The sequence below is a fragment of the Megascapheus bottae genome, chromosome 4, assembly GCF_031878675.1.
Source record: "Megascapheus bottae isolate mThoBot1 chromosome 4, mThoBot2.hap1, whole genome shotgun sequence".
Taxonomy (NCBI): Eukaryota; Metazoa; Chordata; class Mammalia; order Rodentia; family Geomyidae; genus Megascapheus; species Megascapheus bottae.
In genome coordinates, this window is record NC_143512.1 from 86,236,791 (window position 1) to 86,253,472 (window position 16,682).

The window sequence follows — 16,682 nt, forward strand, 5'->3', positions numbered from 1 at the left end:
CTTTTCAAGCTGGAGCTTTGAAAATCCTTGAGGCCTTGCAGTCACTATTAAAATGCCACTGAACTACCTCTTTAGCTCCATGGGAGACTTTAGAACTTGGAAGATCCCCATATTAACCCAATTTCTGCCATTACATAAAACCATTTTAAGTCATTTATTAAGCCTATTTTTTTGTGTGTGTGTGCCAGTTCTCTGGCTTTAACTCAGGGCCTGGGTACTGTCCTTGGACACTTCTTGCTAAAGGCTAGCCCTCTGCCACTTGAGCCACTTCCAGCTTTTTCTGTGTACCAAAGAATTGAACCCAGGACTTCGTGAATGCTAGGCGAAAACTCTATCACTAGGCCACAGGCCCAGCTCCGCTAAGTCTAATTTTTTAAAGAGAGTCTATCATTTCTTTTTTCTAACAGGAAAACATGGAAAAGAATGTGAAAATCTATATTTAGTATACTTGGATGTCATATAACTGATAAGTTAGGAAGGAAGAAAAAAAGTAAACACAGCAGAAGACATTCTGCTTAATTAAAAAAAAAACCCAAAAAACTCACTTTTGAGAATTTCCCAGGCAGGAAAGTCTAAGACTCTCATCTCCAATTAACGAAAGAAAAGAAAAGAAAAGCCAGCCAGCTAGCTAAAAGTGGAGCTGTGGGGCTGGGAGTTTGGCCTAGTAGTTAAAGTGCTTGCCTAGCATGCATGAAGACCCAGGTTCGATTCTTCGGTACCACATACATACAAAAATGCCGGAAGTGGTACTGAGGCTCAAGTGGTAGAGCTCTAGCCTTGAGAAAGTCCAAGGACAGTGCTCAGGCCCTGAGCTCAAGCCCAGGACTGGCAAAAAAAAAAAAAAAGAGCTCATGGACAGTGTCCAGGCCCTGAGTTCAAGCCCTAGGACAGATACAAAAAGTAAAACCAAAATAAAAAAGAAACTAAGTATTAAGTACAACTCTTGGAATTATCCCTAGAAAGACAGTAGGAGGAAGAGGAAAAGAAAGGAGAGTGGTTTAAGTAGACCCTACAACATAAAGTTGATGCCCATGTCTGAAACTAAAAACATACCTAACTAGAAATATGTAAGTAAACACCAGTGGAGCATGAGACAATGTTAAATTGTTCCACTGCTTGGTTTATAAGCCTTTTGTTACCCACTGACTTTTTATACAACTATGTACAATTGTTTGCATTAAAATGTTAATCCAGGCACTAGTGGTTTGTACCTGTAAATCCTAGTTACTTTGATCTGAGGGTCACAGTTCAAAGCTGCACTGGGCAAGGAAAGTACATGAGACTGTTTTTTTCCTGCCAGTCCTGGGGCTTGAACTCAGAGCCTGAGCACGGTCCTTGGACTTTCTCAAAGCTGGAGTTTTACCACTTGAGCCACAGCATCACTTCCAGCTTCTTTCATGTATGTAGTACCAAGGAATCGAACCCAGGTGAAGCTAGACAAGTACTCTACTAGTAAGCCACATTCCCAGCACCTCCATGAGATTATCTCCAATTAGCCACCCAAAAGCCAGAAGTATAGCTGTGGATCAAGTGGCAGAACACTAGCTTTGAGCAAAAAATCCCCACGGACAAGTACCCAGATGGAGTTAAAGCCCCACAGCTAGCACAAAATAAATTCTTATTTTTTAATTTTATTTTTGCCAGTCCTGGGGCTTGAACTCAGGGCCTGGGCACTGTCTCTGAGCTTTGTCTGCTCAAGGCCAGCACTTTACTACTTGATCCACAGGGAAGCTTCTGGCTTTGTCTGTGTACCTGGTATCAAGGAATCCAACCCAGGGCTTCATGAATGCCAGGCAAGCACTCTACCACTAGGCCACCCTCTCAGCCCGTATTTTTTTTTTAATACAAAACTTTAAAAATCCTGAGACTCTTATTTCCAACTAATCTTTAGAAAATGGGAAGTGGGGCTCAAGGGTAGGGTGGTAGCCTTGAGGTGAAGAGCTCAGGGACAACACCCAGGCTGAGTTCAAGTCCATGACTCTCCAAAAAAAAAAAAAGCTAAGACCTGGGGCCAGCATCACTTCACCCTGCACTGACTTACCATGGTTAACAGTACTGTCACCAAGATTTTGTTTTTTGTTTTGTTTTTTGCTGGTCTTGGACCTTGAATTCAGAGCCCAGGTGCTACCCTTGAGCCTGTGTTGCTCTACTACTTGAGCCACAGTACCACTTCTGGGTAGGTTATTTCCACTGCCAGGCTAGTTCTGAACCCGGTCCTCAGATCTCTCGTAGGTGGGCCAATTCACTTAAAAGAACCACGCATCGTCACCATTCAACGTTGGTTTGCAGGTGTCCTCATCCAGGGTTCCCTGGATGTAACCGTCAAGGACTCCTGGAGATGCCCTGGGCCCCGCGCGTCCCCACCAGTCTCTTCTGAGCTCTGGAACCCAGGACGGGCTCGGAGCGAGGCGAGGGCGCGGCCCGGGCGCGGCGGAGGCCGAGGGCCTGACCTCGCTCACCTTGAGCCCACCAGCTCGCCTCCCTGCCCTCCCGCACGGCGTCGAGGCCGGCCCGCCCGCCGCTCCCGCCCGCCCGCCCTCCGCACCGGCTTAGGCACGGCGCGGGGCGAGCGGCCCTCCGGCGGGGGCGGCCCGGGCCGGTGACCTTCAGAAAGGGGGCCGGCCTTCCGGCCTCGACCAGACTGCGGAGTTCACCGTGCGCGCCGCCACAGCCTGCCGTGAGCCAAGCACCCCGGGTCCCAGGGCCTGACGGCGCCGACTCACCACCCTGGCCAACGACAAGCGCCGCGCGCGAAGCAACCGCAACAAGGCCCCCAACCCCGCCATGTCTGCACCGTCCCACCAGCCCCGGCAGCGGGCCGCGCCTGCGCCCTACGCAGCGCCGGTCACGTGGCGAAAGCTGAGCCTGCGCACTGCGCTGCGGGGCGGGGGCGGGGCGGGGGAGAGAAAGGGAAAAACAGAGGCTTATTCTCGCGCCTGCGCACGACGCCACCCCAGCCACCCCGTCTGTGGGTGAAGCTGAGGCTGTGCGCTGCGCCGCGGCGCGCCGAAGGGCGTGGGGGAAAGGGAGCCCCGGGCCCAGCGTGTGGGAAACGTGGAGCTGGAGTACCGTGGTGCAGGCGCGGGGTGGGAGAAAGGTCAGCCGTCGCCCCAGCGCGGCACCTCCGGGGCTGGGCGGCGCTCGCGGCCTCGGGGCGGGGGACCCGGGCAGGTGTTCCGCGCCTGCGCACCAGGTCGCGTCCGCAGCGTCGCGGAGGAGCTGGCGCGGCGCGCTTCCTGCGTCCCTCCGAGCCCTCCCCGCCGAGGGCTCCCTGAGGTAGGTCTGGCGTCGGGAGGCCGCGGGCTGGGTCCTACTCAGGGCCGGGGTCGACTCGCTATGCCTCGGAATGCCCTGTGTGGTTCCCGGGCCACTGCGGGCTGGAGGTGTTCCCGACCCGGGCCGGAGGGGGGCCCGGCCGGAGGGAAGGGAGTGGCGGGGCCGGAGGGAAGGGGCGGGGGGCGGGGCGGGGCCCGGCCGGAGGGAAGGGAGGGGCGGGGCCGGAGGGAAGGGGCGGGGGGCGGGGCGGGGCCCGGCCGGAGGGAAGGGAGGGGCGGGGCCGGAGGGAAGGGCCGGGCGGGGGGCGGGGCCGGAGGGAAGGGCCGGGGGGGGCGGGGCGGTGCCCGGCCGGAGGGAAAGGAGGGGCGGGGCCGGAGGGAAGGGCCGGGCGGGGGGGGCGGGGCGGGGCCCGGCCGGAGGGAAGGGAGGGGCGGGGGGGCGGGGCGGGGCCCGGCCGGAGGGAAGGGAGGGGCGGGGCCGGAGGGAAAGGCCGGGCCGGGCGGGAGGGAAGGGCGGGGCCGGCCGGGGCGGGCCGGGACAGGACAGCCTTTTGCCGCCCCTAGGACGCTCGGGCGCCCTGGACCCGCCCTTCCCCTCGGTCCCCGGCCAAGGCGGATGCCGCCCGGGCCATTTCAGCCGGGAAGTGCGGAGCCTTGCGGGGCCGCTGTCCGGGCCGCGTCTGTCTCCGGGCTCCGCGCCGCCGGCGGCCCGGTGTGATCCGGTGCGTGAGCTTGGGTGAGCTGCCAGGGGATCTGAGCCAGACAAATCCTAGAGACTGTTAGCTCCACTGAATCAGCAAGAAACCTTTAGTGGAGGTGGTTCGCTCACGTGGAACTCAAACAGGTGGCAGAATGGACAAGTAACAGCGGGGGCCCAAGACTCTCCCTGTAATCCTACCTGTTCAGAGACAGATCTGAGGACCTTGGTTTGAAGCCAGCCTGGGCAGAGAAGTACATTAGAGTGTAATTTCCAGGAAACTGAAGTTGAGCGGTGGCTCAAGTGGAATAGAGTGCTAGCCTTGAAAGCAAAAGAAGCTTAAAGACAGTGCTCAGGCCCCTAGTTCAAGCCCCAGGACGGAAAAAAAAAAAAAAAAGCCAAGCAGGATGGCCTACGTACGTTCAAGCCCCTCCCCACCAAAGTAAGGACGGAATTTTTAAAACAACATACTCTTTAAATATTGTTAAATGAATTATCACCAAGAAAAATGTCTGTATATGCTTAGTATGGACTCTTATATTCCGGTGCCAGTACTAGGGTTTGTTTCTCTCATCCAAGTACTAAGGAAACCCAACCATGCTCAGCTTCTAACATCAGGCACATTCAGGGTCATAGGTAATAGGGGTATGGAGGAATTCCTTGTTTTCTTGCAGGCATCCTGGTTACTTTGTGATCAGTGTATTTGCAGTCTACATATAGACAAACAACTTGTATTCTGCCTGTTAGGCTACCATTCATTCATCAAAATGCAGCTCATAGGATGCAGTATATCCAATGTGAATTCTTTTTTTTTTTAGATGATTCCATGTCTTTATTTTTAGTTGTGTTAGGGCCATTCAGATACAACTAATGAGAGATATATACATATTACTGTAAGGTCTGCCGAAAGAAAGCTCCATGCAGTTCAGGAGAAGAGGGTTTATTGTGTAACAGAAAGAGCGGGCCTTCTGCCAGCCAAGGTGAAATCAGGTTGAGCAAGAGGGCTTAAGAAGGGAAGTGAGAGATAATATAGGGGGAGGGGTGTGGCCACAGTGGAAGTGGATGTGATCTCAGAGGATGGGGGAATACCTCAGACTAGGGGACCTCCCACTGCCCCCATACCTGCCAGTTGCCAGGGTTGTGGGTGCTTGGGAAGAGAGCCAAGGGAAAGAGTCATTTGTTCTTGGCAGACCTAACAATTACCATGTATCACTTAATGGAAACACATTCTGAGAAGTAAATGCTGTGTATGTTATACAAGTTGACCCAGCTATGACAATTCTAGGAAGTACCATACGAAACTACCATCCTATATGTATTCCATGATTAGCCATGTTATTAGTATCTGTCCCTCTGTGCCTCTATCCTTTCTTTTCCACCTACCCTTCTTCTCCCTTCCTAGCCCCTCCCTCTACCCTCCACCGTCCCTTCTCACCCTCTTTCTCCTTTCACATGGTAGTGTGTGTATGCGTATATGCATACACATGTATGTGGGGGAGGTGAGAGTATTGTTTATTGTAAGGAAATAGAATAAGGATTCAAATGCACATTTATCTAGAACTACCTCTCAGACACACCTAAAGTGACTTTTATCCAAGTGTCTGGACATGCCTTGGCTCAGGTGGACATGTAAGATTAACCTTCACATCTACCAGACATCTAAGATTAGTACACCAGAGAACTTATATATCTTACCATGCTTCAGTTATTTGTGGTGCATCTCAAAAGGCTGTTTGTTATTTTTCCTTGTTGAAATCCTGTAGGAATACAAGGTTATATATCGCATACTATTGAAAAAGAAGTTTCTTAGATTAAAATACAATCTGCATCTGATTATACAAGATAATATTTATTGAAATTGATTCCAGGAGATGAAAACGATATGTCTTTGGTGGTTTAAGGGGAAGCACAGGAATGGAGGAGCAAAGGGTGAACAAATGCAGCAGTGGTGCTCACTGGACATTGTGCTGAAAATGATACTACTTGTGGTTGGGATGGCAGGGAAAAAACTGGGAGACAGGGAGGGAGAGAAGAGTGACATGTTCAGAAAGAAATATACTCTTATGTAACTATAACCTCTCTATATCACCTTTATTATTATAACAATAAAAAAAATTAAAGGCTAGGCATCCTAGCTACTCAGGAGGTTGCCTAACTAGGTTTGAAGTCATCCCAGGCAGGAATATCTGTGAGACTCTTATTTATAATCAACTACCAAGAAGCTGGAAGTAGAAAGATCACTCAAGAGGTAGAGTGCTAGCCTTGAGCACAAAACCTCAGGGACAGCATTCTGGCCCTAAGTTCAAACCCAGGTCTGGCACAAAAAAGTAGGAGCCGTGTAGATGATATAGTCACAAAGCTGTATTTTCTTAAGTTTTTATAGTTAATGTACTTTCCTTTCAGGTATATCTCCATGAATAACTTAAATGATCCCCCAAATTGGAACATCCGGCCTAATTCCAGAGCTGATGAAGGTGATGGGAGCAGGTGGAATTATGCCCTGTTGGTACCAATGCTGGGATTAGCTGCATTTCGTAAGTCACGCTTTTGCTATTTCTGCTTTCCAGTCTAAAAGGATAGGCCACTGAAGGGGAAGTAAGGTTGAGGCAAAGGGAGGTTCATGAGACTATGGCTTTGGAACCTGACAGCCACGCTTGGGCAAGATACCTAACTTTTCTGAGTCTCATCTTTGAGAGAGAGCTAATCATACTCACCTCAAAACATTGTAGGAATTAACTAACACTCGAGTGTTTAGACACGTTTTATAGAGATTAAATGGCTTAATAACCTTTAGTTCCTTTTGTGGCTGACTCTTGTGAGGGGACTCTCTCGCCTTAGCTGCATTCTCAAGACCACTAAGGAAGAACAAGTGGGATGAAATTTAGTTACAATAGGCATATGGGAAGTAAGGGTTTTTTTGTTTTGTTTTTGACAGTCCTGGGGCCTGAAGTCAGGGCCTGAGCACTATCCTTGGGTTTTCCTCAAGACTAGGACTCTACAACTTGAGCCACAGCACCACTTCGAGCTTTTCCTATGTGTGTGGTTCCGAAGAATTGAACCTGGGTCTTTGTGTATGCTAGGCAAGCACTCTACCACTAGGCCAAACAGCTAACCCCAGGAAGTCAGTTTATTTCTCTGAGTTACTAGTTTTGTAGGTTTATTTTTTTAATTTTGGGTTTCTTTTTCTTTTTTCTTTTCATTATTAGGGTTTGAGCTCAGTGCCCTGTGCTTGATAGGGAAACAGATATCTGTACAACTATTTAATTGTTTTGTTTTTCCAGTCCTGGGACTTGAACTAAGAGCCTAGGTGTAGTCTTTCAGCTTTCTTAAGGCTAGCACTTTTTTTTTTTTTTTAAGTCGGTTATGGGGCTTGAAATATGGGTCTGGGCATTGTCCCAGAGCTCTTCAGCTCAAGGCTAGTTCTCTACCATGCTGAGCCACAGCACCACTTCCAGTTTTCTGGTGGAGATGAGTTTCAGGGACTTTCATACCCAGGCTAGCTTTGAGCTGCAGTTCTCAGATCTCAGCCTCCTAAGTAGCTAGGATTATAGGTAGAGGCACTGGGGCCAGCTTTAAAAAAAAAAAAAGTTTTTAAGAGGTTTTTTGGGTTTTTTTTTTTTTTTAAGCTAGATTCTAGTCCTTAGTTAGATATAAGCTTTGCATGTATCCAATCCTTTTTCTTTTTCTTATTCTTTTTTATTTTTGACAGGCCTGGGGCATGAATTCAGGACCTGAGCACTGTCCTTGGGCTTTCTCAAGGCTACAGCTTATTTTGATAAGTCTCGTTTTTACCTATTTCAGGTTCTGAAGATTTTCTTTAATGTTTCAGTTTTGCATTTTAGATTATCCATTTTGAGCAAATTCTTTGTAGAGTATAGGACTTTAGTTTTATTTCCTTCATGTAAAGTTTACCTTTTTTTTTTTCATTTCTGGTTGTGTAGATGTGCTAGCTGGAGCATCCAGGACTCTGTTGAGTAGTCTTTGCTCTTATAAGGAAAAACCCAGTCTTCCACTACTAGGTAATGGTATTAATTAGGTTTTTACAGGCCTTTTATCAGGTCAAGAAGAGGCACTTCTATTCATTTTTGGGTTTTTTTGATGTTGTTATAAAGGTGATGTACAGAAATCAGGTAAAGAGGACAATGTTTCTATTTCAGTTATTCATGATTGGTATTGAATCTGTTAACCGGAGCTTGAATTCAATCCCCGGATGCTGTCCCTAAGCTTCTTTTGCTCAAGGCTAGTGCTCTACCATTTGAGGCACAGCTCTACTTCTGACCGGTGGTTTAGGAGAGGTGAAAGTCTACAGATTTCCCTGTCTGGGCTGCCTTTGAACTGTGATCCTCAATCTCAGACTCCTGAGTAGCTAGGATTATAGACATGAGTCACTGGCACCTGGTTAAAGCCAGCCTAAGTACAAAAGGACCTGAGACTCTTTATCACCAATTAACCTCTAGAAAATGGGAGATGGGACTTGGAAGTGAAGCTTGGCTCTCAGGGTGGCATCATTGAGCTGAAGAGCTCAGGGACAGCACCCAGGCCAAGTTCAAGCCACATGACCCCTAAAAAAATAAAAATAAGGGCCGGGAGTTTGGCCTAGTGGTTAAAGTGCTTGCCTAGCATGCACGAAGACCCGGGTTCGATTCCTTGGTACCACATACTTAGAAAAAGCCAAAAGTGGTGCTGAGGCTCAAGTGGTAGAGCTCTAGCCTTGAGAAAAGTCCAAGGACAGTGCTCAGGCCCTGAGCTTAAGCCCAGGACCGGCAAAAAATAAATAAATAAATAAATAAAAATAAATAAATAAATATAAAAAAAATATTTTGATCAGTACCTATGATTCCATGTCCTGCCTTCTCTAGCCTGCTAATGTTAGATTGCACCTATTGATTCTTGTCTGTTCATAGGAGATACATTGAGCGTGTTCGCAGCACATTGGCGCATCTATTCTCAAGTTTCTCATTCCTTTTTACTGAATGCATTTTCCTTTTTTTCTCTCCCCTACACTGAGGCTCATTCTTGCTCAGCTTTTTTGCTGACACTCTATTGTGCGACTAGCACCTCAGCTTCTGGATTTCTGCTGATTATTTGTAGATGAAGTCTTGAAGATTTGTCTGCTTGAGCTAGCTCTGAACTTTGATTCTCAGATCCCCAACTCCTGAGTAATTAAGCTGGCTTTCAGTTTCCATAGTTTTCATTTCTAAAGTTCCCATTCAGTTCTTTTTTGTTATTACTTTGCTTAAACTTTTTTTAAAAATCATGATTGCTGCTTAAAAATCTCCGTTTGACTATGGAAAGCAGTGTGGCAGTGCCTCAAAAGGCTAAACATAGAACTCCCCTATGACCCAGTAATTCCACTACTTGGCATTTACCCAATCATCCAGAAACAAGGACATACTAAATCCACTAGCACAACAATGTTCATTGCAGCACTATTCACCATAGCAAAGATATGGAACCAACCTAGATGTCCCTCAGTTGATGAGTGGATCAACAAGTTGTGGTATTTGTACACAATGGAATTCTATGCTGCTGTCAGAAAGAATGACATCACCCCATTTGTTAGGAAATGGAAAGACTTAGAAAAAATCATATTAAGTGAAGTAAGCCAGACTCAAAGGAACTTAGGCTCAATGGTTTCCGTCATTCGTCATAATCAGTAGAAACCTTGGGCTCTACTAGCAGAGATTTGCAATAGAGCAAAATCTTGATACATAAGGCCATATAATGTGAAGCTAATTCAAAGGACCTCCAGGATATTGAAACAAAAGCCATATAATGAATGATTGTTGTCCTTAATGTACTATGTTGTCTCTCATCTCCTTTGCTGTCCCTTGGTTATCTCATATTGGTATAGTATCTCACTTTGTTACCTGATACATTGAATTTATTTGTATTTGGATATTTGAAATTTGATAGGGAAGGGGGGAAAACCAAGACGGGTGTGGGGTGTGGGGGGGGGGGAGAGAAATGGGTACCAAGACATGTGAAAGGGTATCAATGTATGTGAATTAATGCACCTTCTATCTGGCAAATATCATGTAACCCTTTTTTACTAATTACAATAAAAAAAATAAATTAAAAAATCTCCGTTTGAGGGGCCAGGAGTTTGGCCTAGTGGTTAAAGTGCTTGCCTAGCATGCATGAAAACCCAGGTTTGATTCCTCAGTACCACATACACAGAAAAAGCCAGAAGTGAAGTTGTGACTCAAGTGCTTGAGCACTAGCCTTGAGAGTGCTCAAGGACAGAGCCCAGGTCCTAAGCTCAAGCTCCAGGACTGGCAAAAACAAACAGAAATACCTTGACTTAAGCTGTTTGCTGATGATGGGTAGCTAAAACCAACTCCTAACAACACTTGAGGTCAGTGATCCATTTAGAGGAAAAGAAGTGTACATTTTGTTACTGTGGAAATTTTGTGACAGAAAAAGAATGTTGCAGACTTAGGTTCCCAGCCATGGTTGAATTTTAGGATGAAAACCTTTAGTTATTTATTTATTTATTTTTGGCCAGCTTGAACTCAGGGCCTGGGCACTGTCTTTGGAAACTTTTTTCTCAACTCTAGTGCACTGCTACTTAAGCCACAGTGCCACTTCCCTCTTTTTCTGTGTATGTGGTACCGAGGAATTGAACCTAGGGCTTCATGCATGCTAGGCAAACATTCTACCACGAGGCCACACTCCCAGCCCCAACCTTTCCTGTTTTTGCAGTTTTGTACAAATGTTATTTTCTTGGTACCTCAGAGGTCTTTTGCCAAAATGTTATCCTTATTGTGTCATATTTTACTTGCGTATAAATCATAGCTATGATTTTTCTTTATATGTGTTTTTCTGTGATTTATTTATGTCAGGTTGGATTTGGTCTAGGGAGTCCCAGAAAGAAATAGAAAAAGAGAGAGAAGCATATCACCAAAAAACAGCTGCTTTCCAACAGGATCTTGAAGCCAGGTACCACGCTGTCATCTCAGAACACCGACGAGCTGTTGCTCAGCTGTCTTTGGAACTTGAAAAGGAGCAAAACAGAACAACTAGTTATCGAGAAGCCCTCATCTCTCAGGGACGCAAGTTGGTAGAAGAAAGGAAGCTTCTAGAACAGGAACGGGCTCAAATAAAGCAAGAAAAAAGTCAATTGCAGCCTCTAAGAAGTGTGTATCTAAGCTGTCTAGAAGACGAGCAGGACTGGCAAAGGAAAGCCCAGCTCATGCTGAAGGAGATAGGAGAGGCTCTTGTGGAAAGACAGAGCATTTACTGTAGTCCAATTCTCCCCCGCAGTATACGGCTGCAGCTGGAAAAGAACCTATTGGCGCGTGCCTCCATGGACCCAGTGGCCACCAACCTAGAGATGGAAGCTGGCTTAACTGACATATTTAAGCATGATAAGCATTGTGGGGATGTCTGGAATACCAACAAACGCCAAAATGGGAAGCTCATGTGGTTGTATCTCAAATACTGGGAACTCGTTGTTGAACTGAAAAAGTTTAAGCGGGTGGAGCAGGTCATACTAGAAAAGTAAGAAGACCAGACAGTTGTTTGTCGTGGACCTTCTGTATTCTTGGATCTCAGTTGTCTTGTTTTGCCCTGCCACCTGTAGGTGACCAGGTATAGCCCTGTCCAGGGAATCTACTGTTTCTGAACAGTACAATAAGGCCTTGGCAGGCAAGGCTTCCTCTGGTATGCTACACCAGTGAAAAATTCAGTTTAAGCATTTCAAGCTGCTAATATTTAGCAGAACAAGCCGAGTGAGGTGGCTCATGCCTGTAATTCTAGCTACTCAGGAGGCTAAGATCTGAGGGTCGAGGTTCAGAAGCAGCCTAGGCACTAAAGTCCCTAAGTCTGTAATCTCCAATTAACCACCAAAACCCTTGGGTAAAAATTGACTTTTAAAGATGAACTATATCCTCACCATAAGTAATTTCCTTGTTGGTTTTTCTCTCTCCTTAATTCTGAAGCTGGGTGTGGTGGCTCATGCCTATAATCCTAGCTACAGAGAAGGCTGAGATCTGAGGATTTCGGTTCAAAGCCAGCCCGGGCACTACTAAGTCTGTGCCATGAGACTCTTATCTCCTGTTAGTCACTAGAGAACATGAAGTGGCCCTGTGGCTCAAGGGGTTTGTGGTAGCCTTGAGCTGAAGAGCTCAGTGACAAGCGCCTTGGGCCCCTGAGTTCAAGTCCCAGACATGACAACCAAAAAAAAAAAAAAAAAAAGACAAAATCCTTAGGTGACAGTACCCTTTATTAACAATAAGTTAATCAGAAGTTGTAAATTGATACCTTGCACAGACTTAACTATTGTTAATAGTACTGTCACCAAGATTTTGTCTTTTTTTTTTTTTTTGCCAGTTCTGGGACTTGAACTCAGGGCCCAAGCATTGTCACTGAGCTACTTTTGCTCAAGGCTAGCGCTCTACCCCTTGAGCCACAGCACTGTATCCGTTTTTCTTCTGTTTATGTGGTACTGAATAATCCAATCCAGGGCTTCATGCATGCAAGGCAAGCACTCTACCACCAAGATATTCCCAGCCCCCAAGATTTTATCTTGTATGAAAGAGCTCTCGCCCACAGAAGAAAGAAACCACCAGACGTTTCTTGTGTCAAGTTAGTACTTTGGAATTTAGTTTGTATATATATGCTGTAAGCAAACAATTATTCGTGTAATGATACGCAGTCAAAAACGATATACAGTCACTTTCCATTTAAGAGTGATAGCAACAGTTTTGTATGGCTCTTTACTCTTATTTTTACAGAAGGCTTTTACATGTCTCAATGTAAAAGGTAGACAGGCACTTAGAACACATTTGTACCTAGCTAATATAAGTTGAGCTCTTGTGTATATTATATAATTCTTACTCTGATCCTATGAGCTAAGTACTATTACTATCTTTTGGGTGAGGGTTTCTGACCCCCTCTGGGCTCTGTGGCCTGCCAAGGTGTCAGGATTCAATAAAGAGTATTTCCTAAGGCTCTGCTCTGTGACAAAGACAGTCAGCAGAGGGAGTGAGAAAGAATCAGCCTTGAGCTTCCTTGTCACTTCCCAGTGGAGTGGTATGGAACATGCTTTACTGATTCAGGAACAGGCTGTGACCACACCGAAGACCGGTTTCTCATGACAATTCAGGAGAGACCCAGCACCAATGCCTGGTGCATAATTTGATGTGTATACAACTCAAGTGCAGTGGACCACATTACTAGTTACAAGTGCTGGGAGCTCTCCCAGAACCCTGGGGTCAATTTTAAGACATCCTTGAATGATCCTCTTTCCCCCCCTTCCTCCCACTAGTGCTAACCAGCTGGCTTGAGAAGAGCAGCATAAATTGCGCTTATGTTTTCTACTGAGATAGTTGAGGTTTTCTCAGGTACCATGTGGAGACTGTATGTAATAGAAAGTCAGGGAAGCAAGAGCTCAGTTGTAGTTTATGTAATATAGATCCCTACACACTTGTGTTTCACACATCCCTATATTTGCACACGCATGTGAATACATACAACCTACTTGTCTTGCTTCCAATGAAATACCACCATAGTTTCTAGGCGTTCTAGTTTTACAAAGCATGTGCATTGCAAATTTATGTGCTGGGTTGGAGTTTGGGGATGAGGTTGGAGCTGAAAACATTCAATAGTAGGTCATCATTAAATTCCCAGAGTCCAGGCTTCTTGTCTAAAGATCAGACAGCTGGGCCTGTGTCAGGGCAGCCATTCAAAGTAGCAATCAGTGTGAGAGTCCGCAAATCCAAGCTGTGAGACCCCTGAAAGGATTGGGAGATTGGAATGCCTTTTCCCAACTTACTCTTAGAACTCTGAGAGTTTCCTGGAAAGGTCAGTCAGTCCTAGTTTAACTGGAATTCAGATTTCAAGCCTGGGTATGGGCTAACGCCACTCTATATACTATGAGGGAGTCTGGGGGTAGACTAAGGTTTATACAAGTTGTGCACTGTTTCCTGTTTAGCTCTCTTTCCCAGAATAAGGAGGTCATCTGCCACTTCCTTACAAAATACTGTCACATGTTGAGGTTTATACCTTTCTGCACATGCTTCCCTGTACATGACCAGTGGAACCTTGGGATCTGAAGCTGGCAGAAGGCTACAGGTCCCCTGTAGGACTTGAATTCCACAGTCCTATCTGTGACTGCCTTGCTCCCGGCTGGCTGCTCTGGAAACCAGCCCCTCCCTGCTTCTTCACCTACCTGGAGCCTGTCATCACCTGACTGAGTGAGCAAAGGATCCCAGGCTCTGAGGTAACCTCCTGCAGGTCCTCCAGAACTACCCTAGTCATGCCTCCCTCAAACAGAGCTTCCCTAGGCTCTGAGGTCACTTCCCCATCTACTGTGGTCCCACCTCCTGCCTTTCCCTAGATAATCTAGCTTAACACATGTCGTCTCTCTCCTTCCCCTCTGTCTTCACACACCATCTTGTGCAGGCCTGCAGTTTGCTCTCTCCCCAAGACACATTTTTACCTGAACCATGTGGTGGGTTCTCTTTCCTTTCCAGTGAACCTTACAGCAACAAATCTGTTCCTCCCCTGGCAGTAAGGCCTTTTATTTTTTTTTTTAAGAAGACAAAAAGATTGGTCTTCTAAACAAATATAAGTTAATCTGATTGAAAAGTGCAACTGACTTTGTGTTGGGTTATTTAAGAAGCTTGATTATGTAATAGGGTCCAGAGATAGGTGGACAATGAGACCACACAGAATACAAGCAGAAAGTTAAAAGTTTATTGAGCAAGGAAGGAGCAGACATGCTGGGACTGCAGCCCAAGGTCTGGATCTCAGTGCAACCCTGTGTGGAAGCCAGCAATTTTTAAAGCCTTAAACCTCAAGCCCTTTTGTCTTACAAGTTACTGTATAAGGCCAGCAAACATGCTGGGGGGTTTCACAACTGTAGATTCCATACTTAAGTATAGGTTACAGGGTTAGTGTAATCAGTATATTCAACACAACTGGATGTATCTGGTATAGTCAACCAGATGTTGACTTAGTCTGGGTAAACAATGGCGGAGAAGGGCTCTAAGCGGCACTTGCTTATTTTCACAATTCCATTACAACAATACATTCTCCACATTACAACAAAAATACATTTTCCACTTTCCACATTACAGTGCTTAGTAGTTTACTAAGATCTCTTTAAAGCAAGGGGAGCACTTTCTAGCTTCTCCCCTGTCTTAGTTTAACTAAATGAACACCTGAACTCGCCACACTCACCAGCCAGGGCTGCAAGGTAGGCAAACGTCTTTTCCTATTATTAGCCTCATACCACATTTTGTGAGAATATCACTGCTGTATAAACCTCTGGGCTTCCTTAACCTTTACCCTTTGAGTGTTCTGGGTGGCAATAGTGCTCCTCTCTTCTTTTTTTTTGGTCGGTCATGGGACTTGAGCTCTGGGGCTAGGCGCTGTCCTGAGCTCTTCAGCTCAAGGCTAGCACCATACCCCTTGAACCACAGCCCCATTTCCCATTTTCTAGTGATTAATTGGAGATAAGAGTCTAACATTCTTCAGTGGGCTGGCTTAGAACCTTAATCTTCAGATCTCAGCCTCCTGAGTAGCTAGGATTACAGGCATGAGCCATCACAACCAGCTGCCTCTCTCTTTTTTCTAAGTTGGACAAAACAGACACTAATGAGGGGGTATTTATTTATTTTGTTGGTTGTGGGGCTTGAACTCTGGGCCTAGGCACTGTCCCTGAACTACTCAGTTCAAGACTACCACCCTACCCCTTGAGCCACAACACCACTTCTGGTTTTCTGGTGGTTAATTGGAGATAAGAGTCTCATGATCTTTTGTGCCCAGGCTGGCTTTGAACCACAATACTCAGATCTCGGCCTCCTGAGTAGCTAGGAGTACATGTGTGTGCTACTGGTGCCCGGCCAGTTTTCCATTCTTACTTTGAGGTTACTTGAGATAGCCTTAAAATAAATTCCCCTCGCAGTGCCAGTTGCTCACACCTATACGCCAGCTACTTAGGAGACTGAGATCTGAAGATTGCTATTAGAAAAATGGAGGAGAATTGAAAAGGAATAGGACAGACTGGACGGTCAACAGGTGAGGAACAACGAGGGGCACAGACCTTTCCACAGGATTGGAAATTGTGATAGCAACTGGGTTTTGAGGTAGGTTTATATAGGGCTTAACAAAGAGGTAAAAATTTAAAAATGGGGCATGGTCTCTTGGGGACCCAGAGTGGTGTCGTAGGCTGGCCAAGCCCACAGTGGAATGCCCTGGCTGTTATCCCCTGGAGATCAAGGTCAGAATTATGTGTCTGCATGTCACGTGCACCTGGTACTCTGCTTGACTCTGGGGAATAAGGTAGGACTCGATTGTTCAATTTCAGTTCAAAGCCAACTCAGGCAGGAAAGTCCATGAGACTTTATTTCCAATTAACCACTAGAAAACCCAAAGTGGAGCTTTGGCTCGAAGTAGTAGAGCACTAGCCTTGAGCTGAAGAGCTCAGGGTCAGAATCCAGGCCCAGAGATCCAGTCCCTCGATGACCAAGACTGTATGGCAATCACAGCACCTTCCCTAGGGCCACCTTGGGAGCCAGTAGGTTTGGGGTTGCAGAGTTGAGCAGCTGAGAGCTGAATAGTGTGTTGCTCTTGTAATAAGAAAGACAAAGGAGTGACCAGGGCAGCAGGCTGATATCCCTGCAGAGTCCGCTGGGCCTGTGCATCTCTCCCTGGTCTCCAAATGTTTAATTGAGAAAAAACAGTCTCATAGGTGGCAGTCA

The 16,682-nt window shown here is 46.4% G+C and overlaps 1 protein-coding gene across 2 annotated transcripts; it reads left to right on the top strand.

Moving 5' to 3' along the window:
- Nucleotides 1-2,944: 2,944 nt before the first annotated feature.
- Nucleotides 2,945-12,104, top strand: Ccdc127 (coiled-coil domain containing 127). Of its 2 annotated transcripts, none has more exons than XM_090332183.1 (3): nucleotides 2,945-3,276; nucleotides 6,376-6,506; nucleotides 10,818-12,104. In XM_090332183.1, exons 2-3 carry the CDS (start codon nucleotides 6,386-6,388, stop codon nucleotides 11,477-11,479), a joined length of 783 nt encoding a protein of 260 aa, XP_090188309.1. In that variant the 5' UTR covers nucleotides 2,945-3,276; nucleotides 6,376-6,385; the 3' UTR covers nucleotides 11,480-12,104. The 2 variants fall into 2 exon arrangements, with proteins under 2 accessions (XP_090188309.1, XP_090188308.1); XM_090332182.1 differs by lacking the exon at nucleotides 2,945-3,276 and adding an exon at nucleotides 4,291-4,414.
- The last annotated feature ends 4,578 nt before the right edge of the window (nucleotides 12,105-16,682 follow it).

Coding starts and splice junctions, on each gene's coding strand:
- Ccdc127 (XM_090332182.1), top strand. CDS start 4,380: ATGGCCTACGTACGTTCAAGCCCCTCCCCACCAAA. Junction 4,415..6,375: donor TCAAGCCCCTCCCCACCAAA/GTAAGGACGGAA, acceptor CTTTCCTTTCAG/GTATATCTCCATGAATAACT. Junction 6,507..10,817: donor GCTGGGATTAGCTGCATTTC/GTAAGTCACGCT, acceptor TATTTATGTCAG/GTTGGATTTGGTCTAGGGAG.